This window comes from Bactrocera neohumeralis, chromosome 6 (assembly GCF_024586455.1).
Source record: "Bactrocera neohumeralis isolate Rockhampton chromosome 6, APGP_CSIRO_Bneo_wtdbg2-racon-allhic-juicebox.fasta_v2, whole genome shotgun sequence".
NCBI classification, from domain to species: Eukaryota; Metazoa; Arthropoda; class Insecta; order Diptera; family Tephritidae; genus Bactrocera; species Bactrocera neohumeralis.
In genome coordinates, this window is record NC_065923.1 from 68,075,248 (window position 1) to 68,093,458 (window position 18,211).

The following is an 18,211-nucleotide window of genomic DNA, read 5'->3' on the forward strand; positions in this document are numbered from 1 at the left end:
AACGTGAAAAAAATAATTGTCTATACTAAATTGAAATCGAAGTGACAAAACAAATTAATTAGTTAAAATAAAAACATTTAAACTAATATTAATTTAAAAAGTTTACCAAAAAAATTATAATATAATTATATTTTGTAGCAAATTACCAAAAAAATTAAATATACATAAAATAGTGTACTTTTTGTTTATTGTGTAACCATTCTAATCAATTTTTAGAAATTTGGATAGCAGCACCAAAATATATATGTTTAGTATGGAAAATGTGCCGAAATTTTAACTACATGACAATGCATTAAATATAAATTTACATAACTGAAATGTATAAAAATTGTTTTTGAAAAAAAAAAAATGTTTTTTCGAGTATTAATTAAAGTATTCAGTGCCTTAAGGGGTTATATGGGCTTCAAAAAAATTAATATTTTATTTATATTTATAAATCCGCTATAATATTGTCCTAATCTTGATCTGAGTAATAGTTTAGCTGCTACAGCCTTGAAATTTTGCGCTCTCGAGGTCAGCTATATAGTCACTTAAAACTTGAAACGCATTTTTCACGCAACTGTGTTTTTAAAGTCTGATATCAATAATTCTGGCGAATTACTCAACCGGTCCTAATGAAATTTTACACAGGTCTTCGAACTATAATTTACAAGGTCGTGAACGAGAAATTTTCATGTTCAATTACAACTATTAAAAAAAAACAACAAAAACGTCGAAAATTTTTCAAAAAAATTTGTATTTGTGTCTGTCAAAAAAAAAATACAATTTTTTTTTTAATTTTTAAAACTAAAAAAAATTGCAATTTTTTTTAAATTTTTAAAACTAAAAAAAATTACAATTTTTTTTTTAAGTTTTAATTATAATTTTTTTTAATTTTTTTACGTCCGTCCAATACTTATAAACACTTATGGTCTTACTTAAATCACGTATTCTCTTACTTTTTATGATGCTGTAGTTCTGCTGTCGGCGCGTAGGCACCTTTTTCCGAGGGTTTGTCGGAAATGTAATCGTAATGGCCGAGTTTTATATATTTCCTTTGAGGCCTAGGTCAAGTTTTTGCCCAGGTTTATCTATTTTAGTCACAAAGTTACACCGTTATGAGTAAAATACAGTCTCTCATTTTCATAATATCGCAATCGGACCACTGCCCACAAAAACTCCATTAACCGCAAACCCGATAATTGACTTAGGTAATCGCAATAGCAAGACGCCCCTCTTGGGCAAAATATTTTGGAAAAGTGCTCATGGTCCCTCCCTCTAATAAGTCTAAAGTACATATCCCTTAAATCACTAAATCTATAACAAACAAACTTGCTAAGCTCAAATAGATTAAGAGTTTCTACCGACATTGTGAAAATGTATGTAAACGGATAGAAAACTCGCTTACACCCCATATAATGGTACTGTTAAAAACTACTAAAAGAGCAATAAATCAGTAAATAAATAAGCCAGAGACGTTAAAATTTACCTCCGCGATAGTATGAGAGGGCTTTATCGGAGCCGGCGTGAAAACTGGCCGATGGGCATGGCATCGTCCACTTTTTAGAGAAATTACATAACTCGCGAACCAAAAAACCAATTTCGATGAAATTTAGTACATGCTATTGTTCTCATTTTATTATATCACAGTGCGATGCGACAATGGGCGAAATCCGACTAAAACTGCCGCTACTTCCCATATAACAAAATTTTAAATTCTTTTTGATTCTTTCACTTTCCAGTGCACTAATCAAGAAATAGTTAATATAACGACATTAAAATTTTCACTAAACATTATTTTAAAGTATGTCAACTCAAAACTAAAAATTTCCCAAATTTTATCAAAACTGTAATTTTCGGTATCGAATATCTATAGTTGACTTTTGACCAAAAATATCGGTCAATATGTCGGCTCTAATCGCGTAAGCGGTGTCTACGCCAATTAAGAAGAAGATATGGGATATAAAATTGAAATTCAGAGAGAATCCTTTCCTGACAATAGTAACTGTATGTACCAAAAATGGATTAAAACGGGTCAATACTTTCCCGAGCGCTCATATACATACCTAATATAAAGATTTTCGAACTTCCGATTCCGATTTTACTTCATATATGTAATTGGTGATCGTATGTGAGGCACCTTAATGAAACTCAGATACCATTATTTTAGTATGTGACATTATAATAGTTAATAAATAGATAAAATCAGGTCGATGCTACCACAACTCCCAACTACACATAATGATTTTCGTTTTTCTAACAACCATTGTCAAATTTGCTTACACTAGTCACCTGCAATTAACCAGAAGTCTTATCGCTCACGTATAGCAAAAATTGTATAACAGCAGCCAGCTTGTGATAACCCAGCATTACTTAAACTTACTTATGTTTCATATATATGTATATGTATATAACCATCATTAAATATTCACATATATTCATATATAATATTATGCAAATAAGCCAGCATATGCACTTGCAGCAACAACACAATGAAGCAAACGCAAGTAAAAAGCATAACTGGACAATCACTTGGAAAATTGCACATTTGCAATTTGGCACCACTACACTGATAATATTTACATAACAGACATCACAACGGAGATTGAAGTCTTACTCAAGTGATATCAATAAAAGTATACAGTCATCAATGTGTACGAACATTTGCAGAAGCATATGCATTTAAGTTTTTACTTATGCGGAAAGCGTTAAATGCAAATGCCAAAGTTACTTGCGAAATGTGCATTTTGTTGTGTGAATTGCTGCTAGTTGGCACCATTGCAAATGGGCACTTTACACTTAATAAACTGTTGTGAGAGTTTGGTGCTTTGATTTTTTTAATGGAGTGTAATATATATACATATATGAACATTTGCCCATCACACACTTATAGAAATATAAATATTTAGACTTTCTATGAGTTTATTAGTAAAAAATTTTCAAAATTTACGAGTGCATATATCAATTAACTCACTAAAAGCTGTTAATGGCGTGAACCGCTGCAATTAAGCGCTGAATAATAAACAGCTCATAAAACTACCCGAAAAAAATTGAAGCATTTGTGGTCAAATAGCTGTTTTCAGCGGCTCACCAAAGCTATTTGCATAGAAAATTTATGCAAAAAACCAAAATCAAAAAATATAAATTTCAGCAAATGAAATAAAACTGAAATAAAATACGCTTTAAGCGCATATTAACACCCCAATAGTAGAGCTGAAATATCACATATATACAAATATATACATATATACAAATATATATATATACAAAGGGCAATTACCGCCTTGCGCACACACAGAAGCCAATTGAAATTATGCGTAAATTACATTTCGATATTTTCGTGTGATTTCAAAATCTGCAAAGAATTATTATTTCCTTTTATACAACAACACCAAAGCGAAGAAGTCAATTTAAATGCCAACCGCATTCATTAACTTTCATTAAACTTTTGCGGCTTTGCTCGCCATTCAATGGCTGTGCAACCGGGCGTATACTCAACTTATAATTTTCACTGAACAAAACAGGCGGCCGGACCAATGGGGAAAAAGCAACAACAATAAACAGGCAGTTTCTTTAAATTTAACAGATTCAGCAGAAAAATTAATGCACGAGTTGACATTAAATATGTGTGTGTATAGGTATGTGTGTGAAGCAGCACTAAACACTTGTGTGCGGTGGGGGCCGCCAGGTGGTATGAGTAATGTGAGACAATTAATGTAAGCATATCGGCGACTACTTTGTTATCACGACGTTAACGCACAGCAATAAAAAAATAAAAATAAAAACAATGCCACAAAGGGTTGTCTGCTGGTTGCTTGGTAGGCTTACCAATTTTATTAATTGCTTTTGTTTAAATTTTCTTTTTATTAATTTTTTATTTTTATTTCTTTATTATTATTTATTTTTTGTTTTTATACCCTGAACAGGGTATATTAAGTTTGTCACGATGTTTGTAACACCCAGAAAGAAGCGTCGGAGACCCTATAAAGTATATATAAATGATCAGTATGTTGAGCTGAGTCGATTTAACCATGTCCGTCTGTCTGTCTGTCCGTCTGTCTGTATATATACGAACTAGTCCCTCAGTTTTTAAGATATCCTTTTGAAATTTTGCAAACGTAATTTTCTCTTCAAGAAGCTGCTCATTTGTCGGAACGGATATCGGACCACTATAACATATAGCTGCCATATAAACTGAACGATCGGAATCAAGTTCTTGTATGGAAAACTTTCACATTTGACAATTTATCTTCACCAAATTTGGTATAGATTATTTTCTAAGGCAACAATGTAATCTCCGAAGAAATTGTTCAGATCGGTTAACTATAACATATAGCTACCATACAAACTGAACGATCGGAATCAAGTTCTTGTATGGAAAACTTTCACATTTGACAATTTATCTTCACCAAATTTGGTATAGATTATTTTCTAAGGCAACAATGTATTCTCCGAAGAAATTGTTCAGATCGGTGAACTATAGCATATAGCTACCATACAAACTGAACACATAGTTACTAAAATAAATGCACCTGTGAAGGGTATATTAGCTTCGGTGCAGCCGAAGTTAACGTTTTTTCTTGTTTTTTTATATTTTTTTTACTGTGTTCCTAATCTTCGCCAAATTTTACGCCGCTTTATCAAGCTTGTATTTATTGTCTTTAGACAATAGCTTGCCAAAGGTGCTCTTAGTTCAGTTACGTGGCACCGCAGTTGCTTTCAGCGCTGTTGAAAGCGGAAAATCCAGCGCTGCGGCACCAGCAATTACGTTTCACTTTCATTTCAATTTGAATTTAACTTGGCCGCGCTGACTGCAGCGCATGCTGCATATTGAGGCTGGCATATTTTTTAAATGCCTTTCTTTGTTGAACACTACAGAATGTTGAAAGATTTCGAAATGCGTCGAATTTATGCGAAGTGACCGCACTTTTATTTGTTTTTGCCTTCGCGCTTTTTATTTGCATTTTATTTGTTTTGTTTTCATTTTTTGCTCGCATCAACCACAAACCACTTAATTTTTGTCTATATTTGAATGCCTGCTTAACACTACCTCAAGCTTTTATTTTACTTTTGGGAATAATATTGCCAGCACCGGCGCGATGAACGCTTTAAATGATACTTAGTGTTTGTGGCGTGGCAATTTTTTCGGTACCATAGACAGCAGCATATGGATGGAGGTAAATAAGGGAAACAACAATAATATAAATGTATTGTAATCTTTGAAAATAAATATAAATATTCAATAAATGTAAATTATATTCTCTGACGGTGACGCTAACATCATCGCCATCAGCTCCACAACCCGGTGCGTGTCTTGGCTTAATGCAATGGAATTCTACAATTATTTCATGCCAGCACAATAGCTCCAACGCTTCAGTCCATCCACCATCAATCTATTTAACTTTTGAACTAACTCTACTTCTGTTATTTCTGCATCTGCTCAGCAGAATTTGCTTAGGAAAATAGTTTTCGCCGTTGGTAGTTATGTGCCCGAGACTTTTCTGTGGGACCAGGTTGTCAGCCTTGAGCCAACATTCTCTAGAAAAACCAGATCACTCGTGCGTTCGTTCCCCTGATTTTTAATTAGGATTGAGTACCCAAACTTTGAAGCGAAAAAGGAGTTTCAGAATGAGAGGTGGCCACATCATCCACCCATATTAATGCTTAGGCTTAAAAATAAATATCCAAGCCATAATGCCGACTTTCTGATCAAATTTGACTCAGACTACTCCATTAAACTGCAGACCGGATTTGTACAAAATATTTTTCTTAGATTGTTAACATAAGATAGGATAAACAGATGAGGATTGCACTGTGAACTTAGATCTATTGTGTGCTCTCCTAGATCACAAAGGCTATTCTAGCCGCAGCATATTGATAAAGTCCGATATACAGCTGGGCTAGGCTTGAAAACTTTATCCTGCATCTGCAGACTGCTATTTAGTCAATTAGCAGGTGTTCTGGAGTTTCAGGCTCCCTGTCACAGAACCATCAATTTGCGAAAGAAGAACAATGTTAAATAAGTGATGTTATAACCCCCCTTAGCAACATGGCATGGCGCATGCCTTGGAGTTGTTGACAATACTTCTCCCTGCTTACTCCTACTTTCTTGCGGAACAGCTCTTTTATAGTATGAGAACCTACCGCGATGAAGGGTTCCAGTTCTACCATGTTAGTGGATGCTGCGAAACGGGCGAGCTCATCAGCCAGTTCATTCCCAGTTATACCTTTGTGACCGGGTGCCCAGATGAGATGTACTTGATTACGTTCCGATAGACTATTCAGCCGTTCTCTACACTCCTGCACCGGTAGCGATTTGATCTAGATGACAGAGACAGAGATGATTTAAGTGCCGCTTGACTATCACTAAGTTTGGTTATACGTTCGTGACGATAGTTGATATTTATCTCCACACACCGACTTATGGCAAAGGCTTCTGCCTGAAAAATGTTCGGAGGACTTCCCATGCGTGGCCCTGCGACTTCTGCACCAATTTCCTCAGCCGTTTTTGAGCCATCAGCTTACCACTTAGTTGTACTATACCTAAGCAGTTTCGAGACTGGAATCATTCCATTCAGACTTGCTGCTAAGAGTAACAATGAACTTCTTGGTGAAGTTTATCATGTTGGTAATGCCGTCCCTTGAGAGAAGAGCCCATGGTTTTACACAACTTCATTTTTTACTCGCTGGAGAATGGAGCCCTACCGGAATCTGCAGCTGTTCAGCTTTTTCCTTATACTTAAAAACCGACGACAACACAATAATATGTTTTCAGAGTCTTCTATACATGCTGTGCATGTCGGATAGTGTACAGACTAAAATCACGCCGAAATTTCTAAAGGTAGCTTCTAAAGCACCCATGGCCACTGAGTATTTGGGTCAGCTGGAAATCCAAGTATCCATGTTGTCGAACTAACCGTCCTTTGCATGAGGTTTGCCACCGTTGCTGCAACGTTGTGATGCTTTTATTTTACATTCCTTTCGTTCTGCTGCTGTAGATGGCTCTGATAGCCAGTGTAAAAGCGCAAAATCATTTCCTTGGATGTCAATGGAAGCTATACTGACTAACAGTGTACCTTGAAGAGGTTCGGAAAGCGCTTATCACAATATTGAGCGGCATTATTTATTCCATTTTTCGTGAGATTATCCGAAAGATTTATGTTTTCTGCTCCGCCATCTATAGACTCATGGTAACCATCAGCCCAGACCATACAATCATTGCTTTTGATGCGGAGGTCATTTAGGATTATGAATATGAAACTGCCCCCTTCCAGCGAAAACTCAAATGTTAGCAACTAGAATGATCTTTTCTCTGTTATAGAAGAGAAGTTAATATGAAAAATTCTCACTCTTTAATATCAAAAATTTAATAGTTTCAACACTCAATAGGAATGACTAGTTCTTTTATAAAAAACCTTCAAAATTTTTTTTATAAGGACAACAATTAGCAAAGCAACAAAATTTGCCTCAAATCTGAGTCCAAATGTGTCAGAGGATAACAATTTATTTGGATAGTAAGGAGAAGATTTAAGTTCCGTACATAATAATTAAAACAGTGGATTCTTGAAGTAATGCATAAAACGACCATTTGATTGCTGAAGTGCGTGCCAGCATATTTATGAATACTCCTTTCATGCAACAATACGAGAACTGTGTTCAAATTTAACTCTGATTTTTTGGTTGTTCTTTGTTTGGAACCACGCAATAACTAACGGTACACACGAAATGCAAAACAAAAGCACAAATACTCTTACACTGCGAGCTTTTAAGCAAGTAAGCGGCTCAGTTTTCTTTCCTTTGATACAGATTTGTTTCGCTCGAAACAAGTGTACGTTTCTTCAAACTAAAAGCAAAAAATCGTTGCTCAATCAGATGTTCGGCTGACCAGTTACTGGGCTGCAGGCGTCTTTTAAATGATTGAGTGTGGTTGAATGGCGAAAAGATGGTAGTCTGTAGTAGAAATTATGTATAGAACAGAGCAGTTGCTCGTATAGCCTGAAATGCGCTGCTTAAATGTACGAGGGAGGTTATATACTTACTTATGTTAGTACTGACGAATATTTATACTCTTGCAACATGTTGCTACAGAGTATAATAGTTTTACGGGGTTATAGCCGAGTTTACAACAGCGCGCCAGTCGTTTTTCTTCTCCGCTCTTTGGCGCCAATTAGAGATTCCAAGTGCAGCGAGGTCCTTCTTTACCTGGTCTTTCCGACGGAGTGGAGTTTCCTCTTCCTCTGCTTCTCCCGGCGGGTACTTCGTCGAACACTCTCAGAGCCGGAGTGTTTTCATTCAATCGGACGACATGACCTAGCCAGCGTAGCCGCTGTCGCTTAATTCGCTGAACTATGTTAATGTCATCGTATATCTCGTACAGCTCATTGTTCCATCCATCGGTATTCGCTGTTGCCAATGCGCAAAGGACCATAGCTCTTCACAGATCCTTTCTGTCGAAAACTCATAACGCCGACTCATCAGATGTTGTCATCATCCATGTCTCTGCACCATATACATAGCAGGACGATGCACGACTTCGAAGTTAGGACTGTAAACAGTAACGTGGGAGCCGAGTAGCGAGTGCGACGACTGTTTGTTTGAAGACAGATATTTCATCTTGCCTCACTACCAAACCCATTTGCTTCGCTGCCTTATCCAGTCTGGAGAAAGAGGAACTAACGGCGCGGTTGTTGAGGCCAATGATATCAAGATCATACGCGTACGCCAGCAACTGTACACTCTTATAGAGGATGGTACCTTCTCTAATTAGCTTTGCAAGTCGAATTATTTTCTCCAGGAGTAGATTGAAGAAGTCGCACCTCGTTTGGTAGGTTGGGGAGGTCCTTCCCGTTCCTGACAGAGCTTTTGTTATAGCTCAGTTTACAGTTTGTTTCGACGATCTAACCCGTTTTGGATCGGGAAGCAGTAAATTAAGTTTGTCACGATTATCGTCACTAACGCCATTAGAATAAGTTTCCATAATAGACGACCAGCAACCTATTCTTCATTTAGCATAGCCTCATACCAACCTCCAAGTTAGTCATAGCACGCAGATCTTTAAAAATTCGCTTTGCATTGCCATCGAATGCACTTAATCAAATTAATTTGAACCACATGGCACCGTGACACCCTACAGACGCCTTCAGCTACAAACGGAAACGCCACTCGCTGATGGAAAGGCATAATTGCTATTAGCAGCTTCATTATCATTGCTATCATTTTTCGAACATATGGAAATGAAATGAAATGTTCAATATTAAATTATCTGCATCAATACAACAACAAACCAGCGCACACACAACTTCATAGCCACATTGGCACCTCATATTGTGACCAGCCTCTGTATCAGGGGATTTGTGGTGACGGTCAACTGGATTGTTGAGTGAATGAGGGTAGAACATTTGAAGCTTGAGACTTCGCCACCGGCAGCGACCATTAGAAATGTTTACAGGCTGGTCGCTTATACGCCTGCTTCTTCAACTGCCAGGAGCTTTACGCTCCGTGTCTTTTTTGTTGTTGCAACTTTGATGCAACGAATTTCCATAGCATCGTGGCTGTTGTTGCTGCTGTATTGCATAATTATGATTATGTATATTGCAAGGCGGCGCAGGCACAGTCGTCGCTTGGTAGGCGAAGTGTGTATTTGTCGTCCATTGTGACAACTGACATGACCATCGTCAGCTGGGAATTCGCTTAGTCCGCTTACTGCCGCTTGCAAGTTATGTACATACGTACGTAAGCATGTATTGGTGTGGTGGTAATAAATGTGCGGTTGAATTTGTACTGCTCGCCTGCTTTGGTCGTGAATTTGTTGATCAAATCTCATCAATGCTGCATAACTCTATCCACCTCCTGCTTCTGCCACTCAGCCACTCTTCTTCTATCGCGCTTACGCTTAAGGTTTTTTTTCATTATGCAAAAAAAGAAATCTAAGCAAGCCCTTGACCATGAATTTTCTGTTTGTGGCGCTGTTGCGTAAAGCAAAATACTCAGCCGAAACGAGTCATTTAAGCAGTTTGTAATTTAACTAGGGTCTTAATGTGACTAAATTGAATAACTGATGAGTGACAAACTGTGCTATTGAGAATAAAATAAGAGACTTGATAATGATGTCGTAAGGTTAACAAACATGAATAAAAATTTAATTGGGTTTCTTGTTACTTTAGAGGATATATAAATTGTGTATGTCCCTTTTAGGTATTGAATGTTGGCCTAAAAAAACTAAATCGATTATTAGAAATTAAGTAAAAAATTTAAAAAACCATAAGTAAAAACTTAAAGGCAGAAAACACATTTCTACGTGTGGCTTTCCATTATACTCTAAAAATACTCGCAAATGGCCAAAGCCATTCAGCTCCGCCAAATGCTGTCTACAATAGTGCAAACTATAGCATCTCTCTTCTGGAGCATTACTTTCTAATATATAATGTCTGACAAACTTAATTTGTGCTATCACAGGTGAGAAACCGGTCAAAGTACTTTTACCTTCAGACAGTACAGACACAGTATTATGATTGGAATTATGTCCGAGCATATCATACACAAATTTCAACTCCAGAAACTAGGAACTAAGAGTGTCAGTATGCGGAGCCTTGGCTAAGGATGACTAGTTGTTGGAGTTTTTGACTTTGCGAATATTCAGTTTTCATCATAATGAGGGCAATATCTTTCACAGCTCTCTGAAATAAATTTGGGATGCTAGAGCGAAAGAAACTTATGTAAAGCGGAGCATCTTTTTGAATGGTATCTAACTGAGACTCACCAAAAATAGTACTAAAACGGTTGGTGGTTTAATTTCAGCCACTTGCGATCGGTAGTTTGAACCATCGAATTTGAGACAAAATACTGTCATATTTAATACTTTCAGATCCATTTGAAATTTTGTCGTTGAACTTGTCACTTAGCTAAAAATGATGCATAACAAAATTTCGGAAAGGGCTGACATGTGGAAAGGCAAGATGGATTGCCTTAACGGCTTGCAGGATCGGCAATATATGTGCGAGGAAAAGTAAGGAAAACTCTCATGCTTTTACTCACAGTCTTGTAAAGACTACAGGATAGTTGTGAGCCTAGTCACAGGTCAAACTTTACTGGAATCACAAGCGATATACATATATATTAACGATGACACATGCCGAAAGTGCAGGGAAGTAGTTATGAAAGAGAGGCTAGAACATCTCCGCTGTTTCTGTCCGGCCTTATCACCAGCACGGCTTAGATATCTGGAGGTTCGAAGTTCAAGGAACTAGGAAGTTTCAGAATTATCTATCAAGTCTCTATTAAACATCGCACAAAGCGTTGACGTCCTGGACGACGTAAAGCCCTGCTCGTATGAAACTGAACCGCCATCTGACATTACAAAGAAGTTGTAAGTCTGTGGGAGCCTAACCTATTACTTCGAAAATACCCTCATAATGCTCTTCACAACATTTTTCGATCGATGATTTTTCTTTAACTATGAAAATATCTGTAAAATCTTGTCATTGTAAGGACTGGCTCCTTTTGTCTTCAGTTTGTATTGTTTCTATATGCTATACAGGTGCTATCTGGATAATATATTTGGAGAATGTAGAGGGGTTTTGTATAACAATCCGCGCACAATTTCCATGCAAGGACTGTAAGATTCTATGGCAGTTATATGCTATAGTTGTCCGATATCGCTGATTCCGACAAATGGGCAACTTCTTGGTGTTAGAGGAACCTGTGCAAAATTTGAGATCGTTATCTCTCTGAGGGACTATGAAGTTCGCGTATATATAGATGTACATGGAAAAATCGGCTTAACTCGTCACGCTGTTCATTAATATACTACTATGAGCAATAATATAATTAATATGTAAGATTTTGTTCATAGTTTTAAAATTCTTAATTTATTCTTTAAAATCTATGTCGTCCTTTCCAAAGTAAACCACTTTGGTCTCAATGCATTTGTGTCAATGTTTTTTTCAATTCTAGAAACAGTTGTTAAAGTCACTTTCCGCAATATGCTTCAAGCTATTCTCGTTTAGTGTCTTCAATTGACTCAAAACGGATTCCCCGGAGCGGTCGCTTGAGTTTGCTCAGTGGCCAGAAGTCAACGAATCCCAATATTGGATGAAAATTTGGCGAACAACTCATGAAAAATCAATGCAGTATGTGACGGTGCATTATCGTGGATAAACGAAGGAAACTGTCAACATAACATTGAATTTTCGACCCGCTTTGACGTGGTTTTTCGACTTCGACTCACCTTTGCCACGATTGATTATCTATTTTCGGGTCGTAAGCACAGAGCCAAGATTCATCGCCAGTAATAATATGTTTCGTTACATCTTGGTATTCGGAAAGCATTGTTTCACAGACGTTAACGCGATGCTGTCTTTCGAAAAAATTTAATGATTTTGGAACCAATCGTGATTTTATTTTTCTTATGGTTTTCACTGATTCTTCCGATATTCCAACGATGCCATTAAGATCTCTGACGGTTAATCAGTGATTTTCAAGCACCAATTCATTTATTTTATTGACGTGTTGATTATCAGTTGATGTCGAAGGCCATCCTGGACGTGATTTGTCGTTCCTGATCCTCTCTGAGTAATTTGTACCAATCCAAAACACTTGTTAGCGACAAACGATTATCACCAAAGGTCTTTTTCAACATTCTGAACATTTGGCACCAGAAATTTGATTCCGCACAAAAAATTTAATGGAACTTCTTGTGGAATAATTTCACTCATCGTCAAACTCGCAAACTTTATATAGGTTCAGGTATAACGAGTGTTATTTAATTCCTTAATAACACCTCGAAAACTCAAAACCTGTAGTTTTTCAATAAAATTTTTAACACTAAAACAACTGTAAACATTTCTGAATTACTAAACTAATTAAATTACCTAAGCTAAATATATACTATACACACTTCTACCAAATCTTTCTCTCACAATAAATCAATCAATTCATCAGCCCAGCAAAAACAATACTTTAGTAAGTAGGCCAAGTTCAGTAGACCAACTTAGCAATGAGCGTCTGATAATCTACTAAGAATGCTTTTAAGAATATTTTTGCCTGAGTATACATACGAGCCCACAAAACTAAAAGAAACAACTAATATTGGATAGTGTAGGCTATGAAAATTTATGCCGTATATGCGTTTTAGCTGAAGGCAAAAATACATACATCGATTTTTGAGGGTTGAGAATAAATTTTGCTGAACGTGTTCAAGTTGATTTTTCACACAAGTGTAAGCGTACGAGTAAGAACATCATTAACATAATCGCATATGTCATATGTATGTATGGATATGTATATACAAGTATTTCGTACAATTGTTTAGGTTTGGGTAACTGCAGCTAACGGATATCTGTGAACGCATAGTTAAAGAGTGAGTGTTGCATATGTGGAAATTGATTTTATATGACAGCGGGTTGCAAGTCTGTTTTTCTGTACGATTGTTACCTAAGTTGTAAGGCCGTGATTTACACTGTCGATGTTTTTTGGAAAATGGCTAGGTAGTATCATCGGTGCATTTTTTCGTCCCCTGTTTCATTTTTGTGTCACCAAACAGCCGGAGATGCTAGTCTTACAAAGAAACCGATGGTGGCCCCAAGCTGGCTAAGCTTTCGCAAAGCCCTGCAATCTAGTAGTAGAAAATAAGATTATACGGGGCCCAGACCCGCTCCCATTCTACCGATAGCGATTCTAGGGTGCCTTTCCTTGCATTCCGCTGTGGTCTGATACCCATAACAGTCTTATTACAAAGACACTCCATGCTGGAGTTGATAGAGTGCTCCTGACAGTAAGCCCTTCCACCAACCTTCCCCCAAGCTTTGACCCATCCGGAAGGAAGCTCACTGCTCCTCTCCTCCTACGGCTTCTTCCCACCCACAACTCCCTCGCCGCAGTTCAGTTTGGCGACTCCGGTGATCCGGTATGAAATCAAAATATGTAAGGATTTCCGAGTCTTCAGGCACGTGTTCTTTTAGGAACCCAGATTTTCTGAGTCTAATAGCAACTTTGGCAGCCATACACCTTCCGATGATGTCTACGGGTAATATGTGCAAGATGATGATGTATGATCTTTTCCAGAACCATTCACCACGCAAAGACTCCATAGAAAATAATGGGCTTGTCTACCATGTCGTAGAGCCAGAGGACCTTTTTCGGTGAGAGACCCGACCTTTTCCCAATGACTCCTCTACATCAGCACAAGACGATACCTTTTTATCACTCTCTTCGATACCCCTTAATATTGACTAAATTTTTCGGTTATAGCCAGCGCTTAGTAGAATTTAAAATTAGCGAGCAGATGACTGACGAATCGAACGTGACTTGTATTACAGAGTGGAGAATTTCATCGGATATAAGCATGCAGTTTGATATATACGTATCCCTCTAATGAACTCTCCCAATATTAAAATTTCGAACTAATTTTAGACTTGTTAGGTTAGGTTCGTCTAGGCTAACGAGTCACGCAGACCAGTTTCGGTCCTCTTCGATACCAGGTGGTGTTCCACAACAAAGTCCATGAAGAGCAGTCATCCTTTAGAATGCTTACACTTAATGCAAATTCCAACAGTATCTGACGATACTTCTTACACTGACGATACATTACAGTGTCTCATACCGCAATGTTCAATGCTCCCAAATTTTGCTAATGAACATACCATTGTTTCCCTTCGTCCAAATTTCAGCATTGTCGTCTACGCACCAGCTGACTATGACTAGTGGCGCCTAGTAAAGAAACTTTGTATACTTCCGATCTGCCGTTCTTGACTTTTATAGTTTTGCACTTAGTTAGATCGCTCCATCGCCTTTTGATTTTCTCTTTCATGATCCTATCAGGTTCAGCGTTTAGACAATGCATGGATTTTCCAGTATTGATCACGTTTTAGGTGGACACCTGTACACCACTCTTTGCAATCTCGTCCACTATCTCATTGTCGTCTACGCATTTATGACCTGGCGCCTAGTAAAGCTGATGTCGCCTGGTTCTGGTGACACTCTCTCTGCGCCATCTTTTCCAAGACACTTCTGGGCGAATCACGAAACCATGTTAAAGCCTTGATTGCTGCTTGGTTGCTACGTAGATATAAACTCTGGCTGGGTCCGCGACTTTAGCGAAGAGCTCTGCTTGAAATATACTGCAGTGGTCCAGCGGCTTAAAAGTCATATATATCCCCGCGCGAACTCTTTCCTCCTTTTTCGAGTCATCCGTATAAATGTGTAATGTCTTTAAATTGCTGTCGCACAAGCAAGTGTGAAATTCAATGAAGATTACTAGTTAACGATAACCGAGCTCGGTTAATAATATATCATGATCTGAGAAATAAAAGAAATTCTGAGCTAAAATTTTTCATATTTTCAAATGAGGTTAGTGGGTAAGCAAGTTTATTCGATTGAAGCATCAGCTTGTTTAAGGTTCAATAAATACTTACTGCTGGTATATACACACATAGAAATATATGTTTCTCATATATATTTTTTATATATGAGCTCACCCTTCTTTCTCCTTTCTTCCTCTTTCCTCTTTCTTACTGTCATTAAATTCTAATTTTTGCATAATTGATGAGCTATGCACTCCTTCTAATAATAATCTACTTATAGTATACCATATATATGTGCGCTAATTTCTCATGATCATCATCATCATTGTCATAGCTTTTGCTGCCTCCTTTCTTGGACTCCTGCATTTCACTAGGCTTCCGTCTGCTTGCTATTAGCATGACTCCTTTTCATTTTTGCTTTACTTGCAATTTTGCATATTCTTTGTGCGCCTTTTGTTTGCAAACAAATTTTCGCTCTCACGCTAAGCATACTTTTCAGCGCGTAGTGCAAAATCGTGCCACGCAAATAAAAGCACATAAATCTAAGTATTTTTGAGTAAGTTATTAATTTTTGTTAAATTAACTTACGGCGCGTGATTTTCAACGTAATTGAGGTGAAGAAGTAAATTGAAGGAGAAGGTATTTTTTTTTGTTATTGAAGAGCCACTTAAAAAGTTGCTAATGAGAGTTATGAGATTTAGAGTAAAGCATTGAAAAGTTCAGGTGCAACTTTACAATTTTGAATATAGTAATGTTACTATGGTCTTTGTTAGGAAAAAATTGCTTTGTCTGCTGTCTATTGGAATGTTTTTAAGTATAAAATGGAAGACCAATTGAAGAAATTTAAAAAATGTAGTATACCTTTAGGCGCAACATACCAATAATTTGCGATTTGCATGAATAAATTAAAAATTTTGAAAATCGCTCAAAATTTGCATACTTTCAGGCTGATGGCACAATTTTTTTGGAAAGTTTTTAAAGATAAAACTGTAGACCAATTAAAAAATTAAAGAATGTAGTATACCTTTAGGAGAAAAATACCAATAATTTGCGATTATCATAAGTAAATTAAGAATTTTGAAAAAAGCATAAAATTAGCATACTTTCAGGCTGATGGCACAATTTTTTTTGGAAAGTTTTTAAAGATAAAACTGTAGACCAATTAAAAAATTAAAGAATGTAGTATACCTTTAGGAGAAAAATACCAATAATTTGCGATTATCATAAGTAAATTAAGAATTTTGAAAAAATCATAAAATTAGCATACTTTCAGGCTGATGGCACAATTTTTTTGGAAAGTTTTTAAAGATAAAACTGTAGACCAATTAAAAAATTAAGAAATGTAGTATATCTTTAGGCGCAAAATACCAATAATTTACGATCTGCATAAGCAAATTAAAAATTTTGAAAATCGCTTATTAGTAAATTTAACTCACTCAAAATCAAAATATTCGCAAAACGTGACATCTCAAAATTTCCCAGATTTTAAATACCAAGTTACACCAAACAAAGTGCAAATCCAACAAAAAATATATACACCAACTTAATTTAAACAATGAATAGAAAAAATAACCCAAAATAAATTAGAAAAGTGTTAAACGATAAACGCGCTGGGAGCGTGTGCGCAGCTTACGAAACACGGGCGCAAGTTTGCAGTTGACAGCTCTGCGTCGCGTTGACATTTAACCAACATAACTGTCCTCACCACTACAAAAACTAAAATATAAAATAAAAAAACACAACAAAATAAAACAATAACAATAAAGAACCATTGTGCATTGTTGCTGTTGCAGCAACAGCAAAATGCATTCGGCGCCCACTACACCCAGCATGCCTTCCGCTACGTCCAGCCGTGGCCATCACAGCACAATTGGCCTTTTAAGCAGCCTTATGCGTCGCTTATTAAAACTTTTGATTAGCTGCCTTCTCATGCCGGCCATGCAGCATCACATCCACGTTAATTGGTCTCCAATGTCAACATCTCCAACGTCCAGCATACTTGCGCATGCCTCCACTATCTCGCTTTCGCTTTCGTTGTCTGCCACGAACTCAACCAGCGTTTCTAGCGTGACGGCGCCCACCGCTAAGCTGGATGTTGGCATGGCTGCTGTGGCGGCAGCAGCTCTATCCGGTTTGGGTGCACGCGCTCCAGCCTCCTGGTCGGTGGCTGCCTCACATATGCGTCTGACACAGCGCAATAATCATGCGAATATCTCCGAACTGTTGGATAATTTATTACGTGGCTATGATAATAGCATACGACCGGGTTTCGGCGGTAAGTGGATGCAATCTTACATTTATAATTATGCAGAGAACATTTTTTTACAGATTTGAATGATCTAAATTATGTTCTTTGTAGTTTTTTATTATTAGTATTATTTGTATCGTTTTTAATTGAATCTGGTTTTGAATTGTAATTTTCTATTTACTCAAACTTTTAAAGAGTCAAAGCGCTCATCTAATCCAAAGTCTTTTATGTTATTCACTTAGAGTTTTCAGTTAATGAAAAATCTAAGTATTTCTTTCTCAAAATTTAGTCGGTAGTGACCCCTCCTGAAATTATTCTATCTCCCCCAAGTCAAGAGAAAATATTGTTGTTTTTAATTCTGCATTGTATGAACTTATTATCATCTCATCTTTCTTTTTTCAATAAGAATTCATATTATATTATATTTGATTAGGATCTGTTTTCTTAGCTCTATTCATGCGTTTCAAACAGTACTTTGAGCTTCTAGTAATGAAGAACTTCGAGCTCACATAACTTTAACTCCTAGGTTAGGTCTTTCGGGACTTATATCAGTTTAGACCAAATTTTGTTTCTGATTCTCATAACTAAAATTGACCCGAACATTAATCAGTCAGAGCACTGTCAACTCGTAACATTCGAGCTCATCATCAACTTCAGCTCTCAATTCATGTTCCACGGCACGTAT

General features: G+C 37.0%; 1 protein-coding gene across 3 annotated transcripts in view; it reads left to right on the plus strand.

Annotated features, from left to right (window-relative positions):
• LOC126761138 (gamma-aminobutyric acid receptor alpha-like) overlaps positions 1-18,211 on the plus strand; it is a 45,149-nt gene that overhangs the window by 674 nt on the left and 26,264 nt on the right. Inside the window, exon 2 of one of the 3 annotated variants that reach the window (XM_050477091.1) lies at positions 16,761-17,553. In XM_050477091.1, coding sequence (XP_050333048.1) covers positions 17,082-17,553 — 472 coding nt within the window. In that variant the 5' untranslated portion in view covers positions 16,761-17,081. Of the gene's footprint in view, positions 1-16,564; positions 17,554-18,211 lie in introns of those variants that run through there. The other 2 variants (XM_050477092.1, XM_050477090.1) reach the window with 2 other exon arrangements.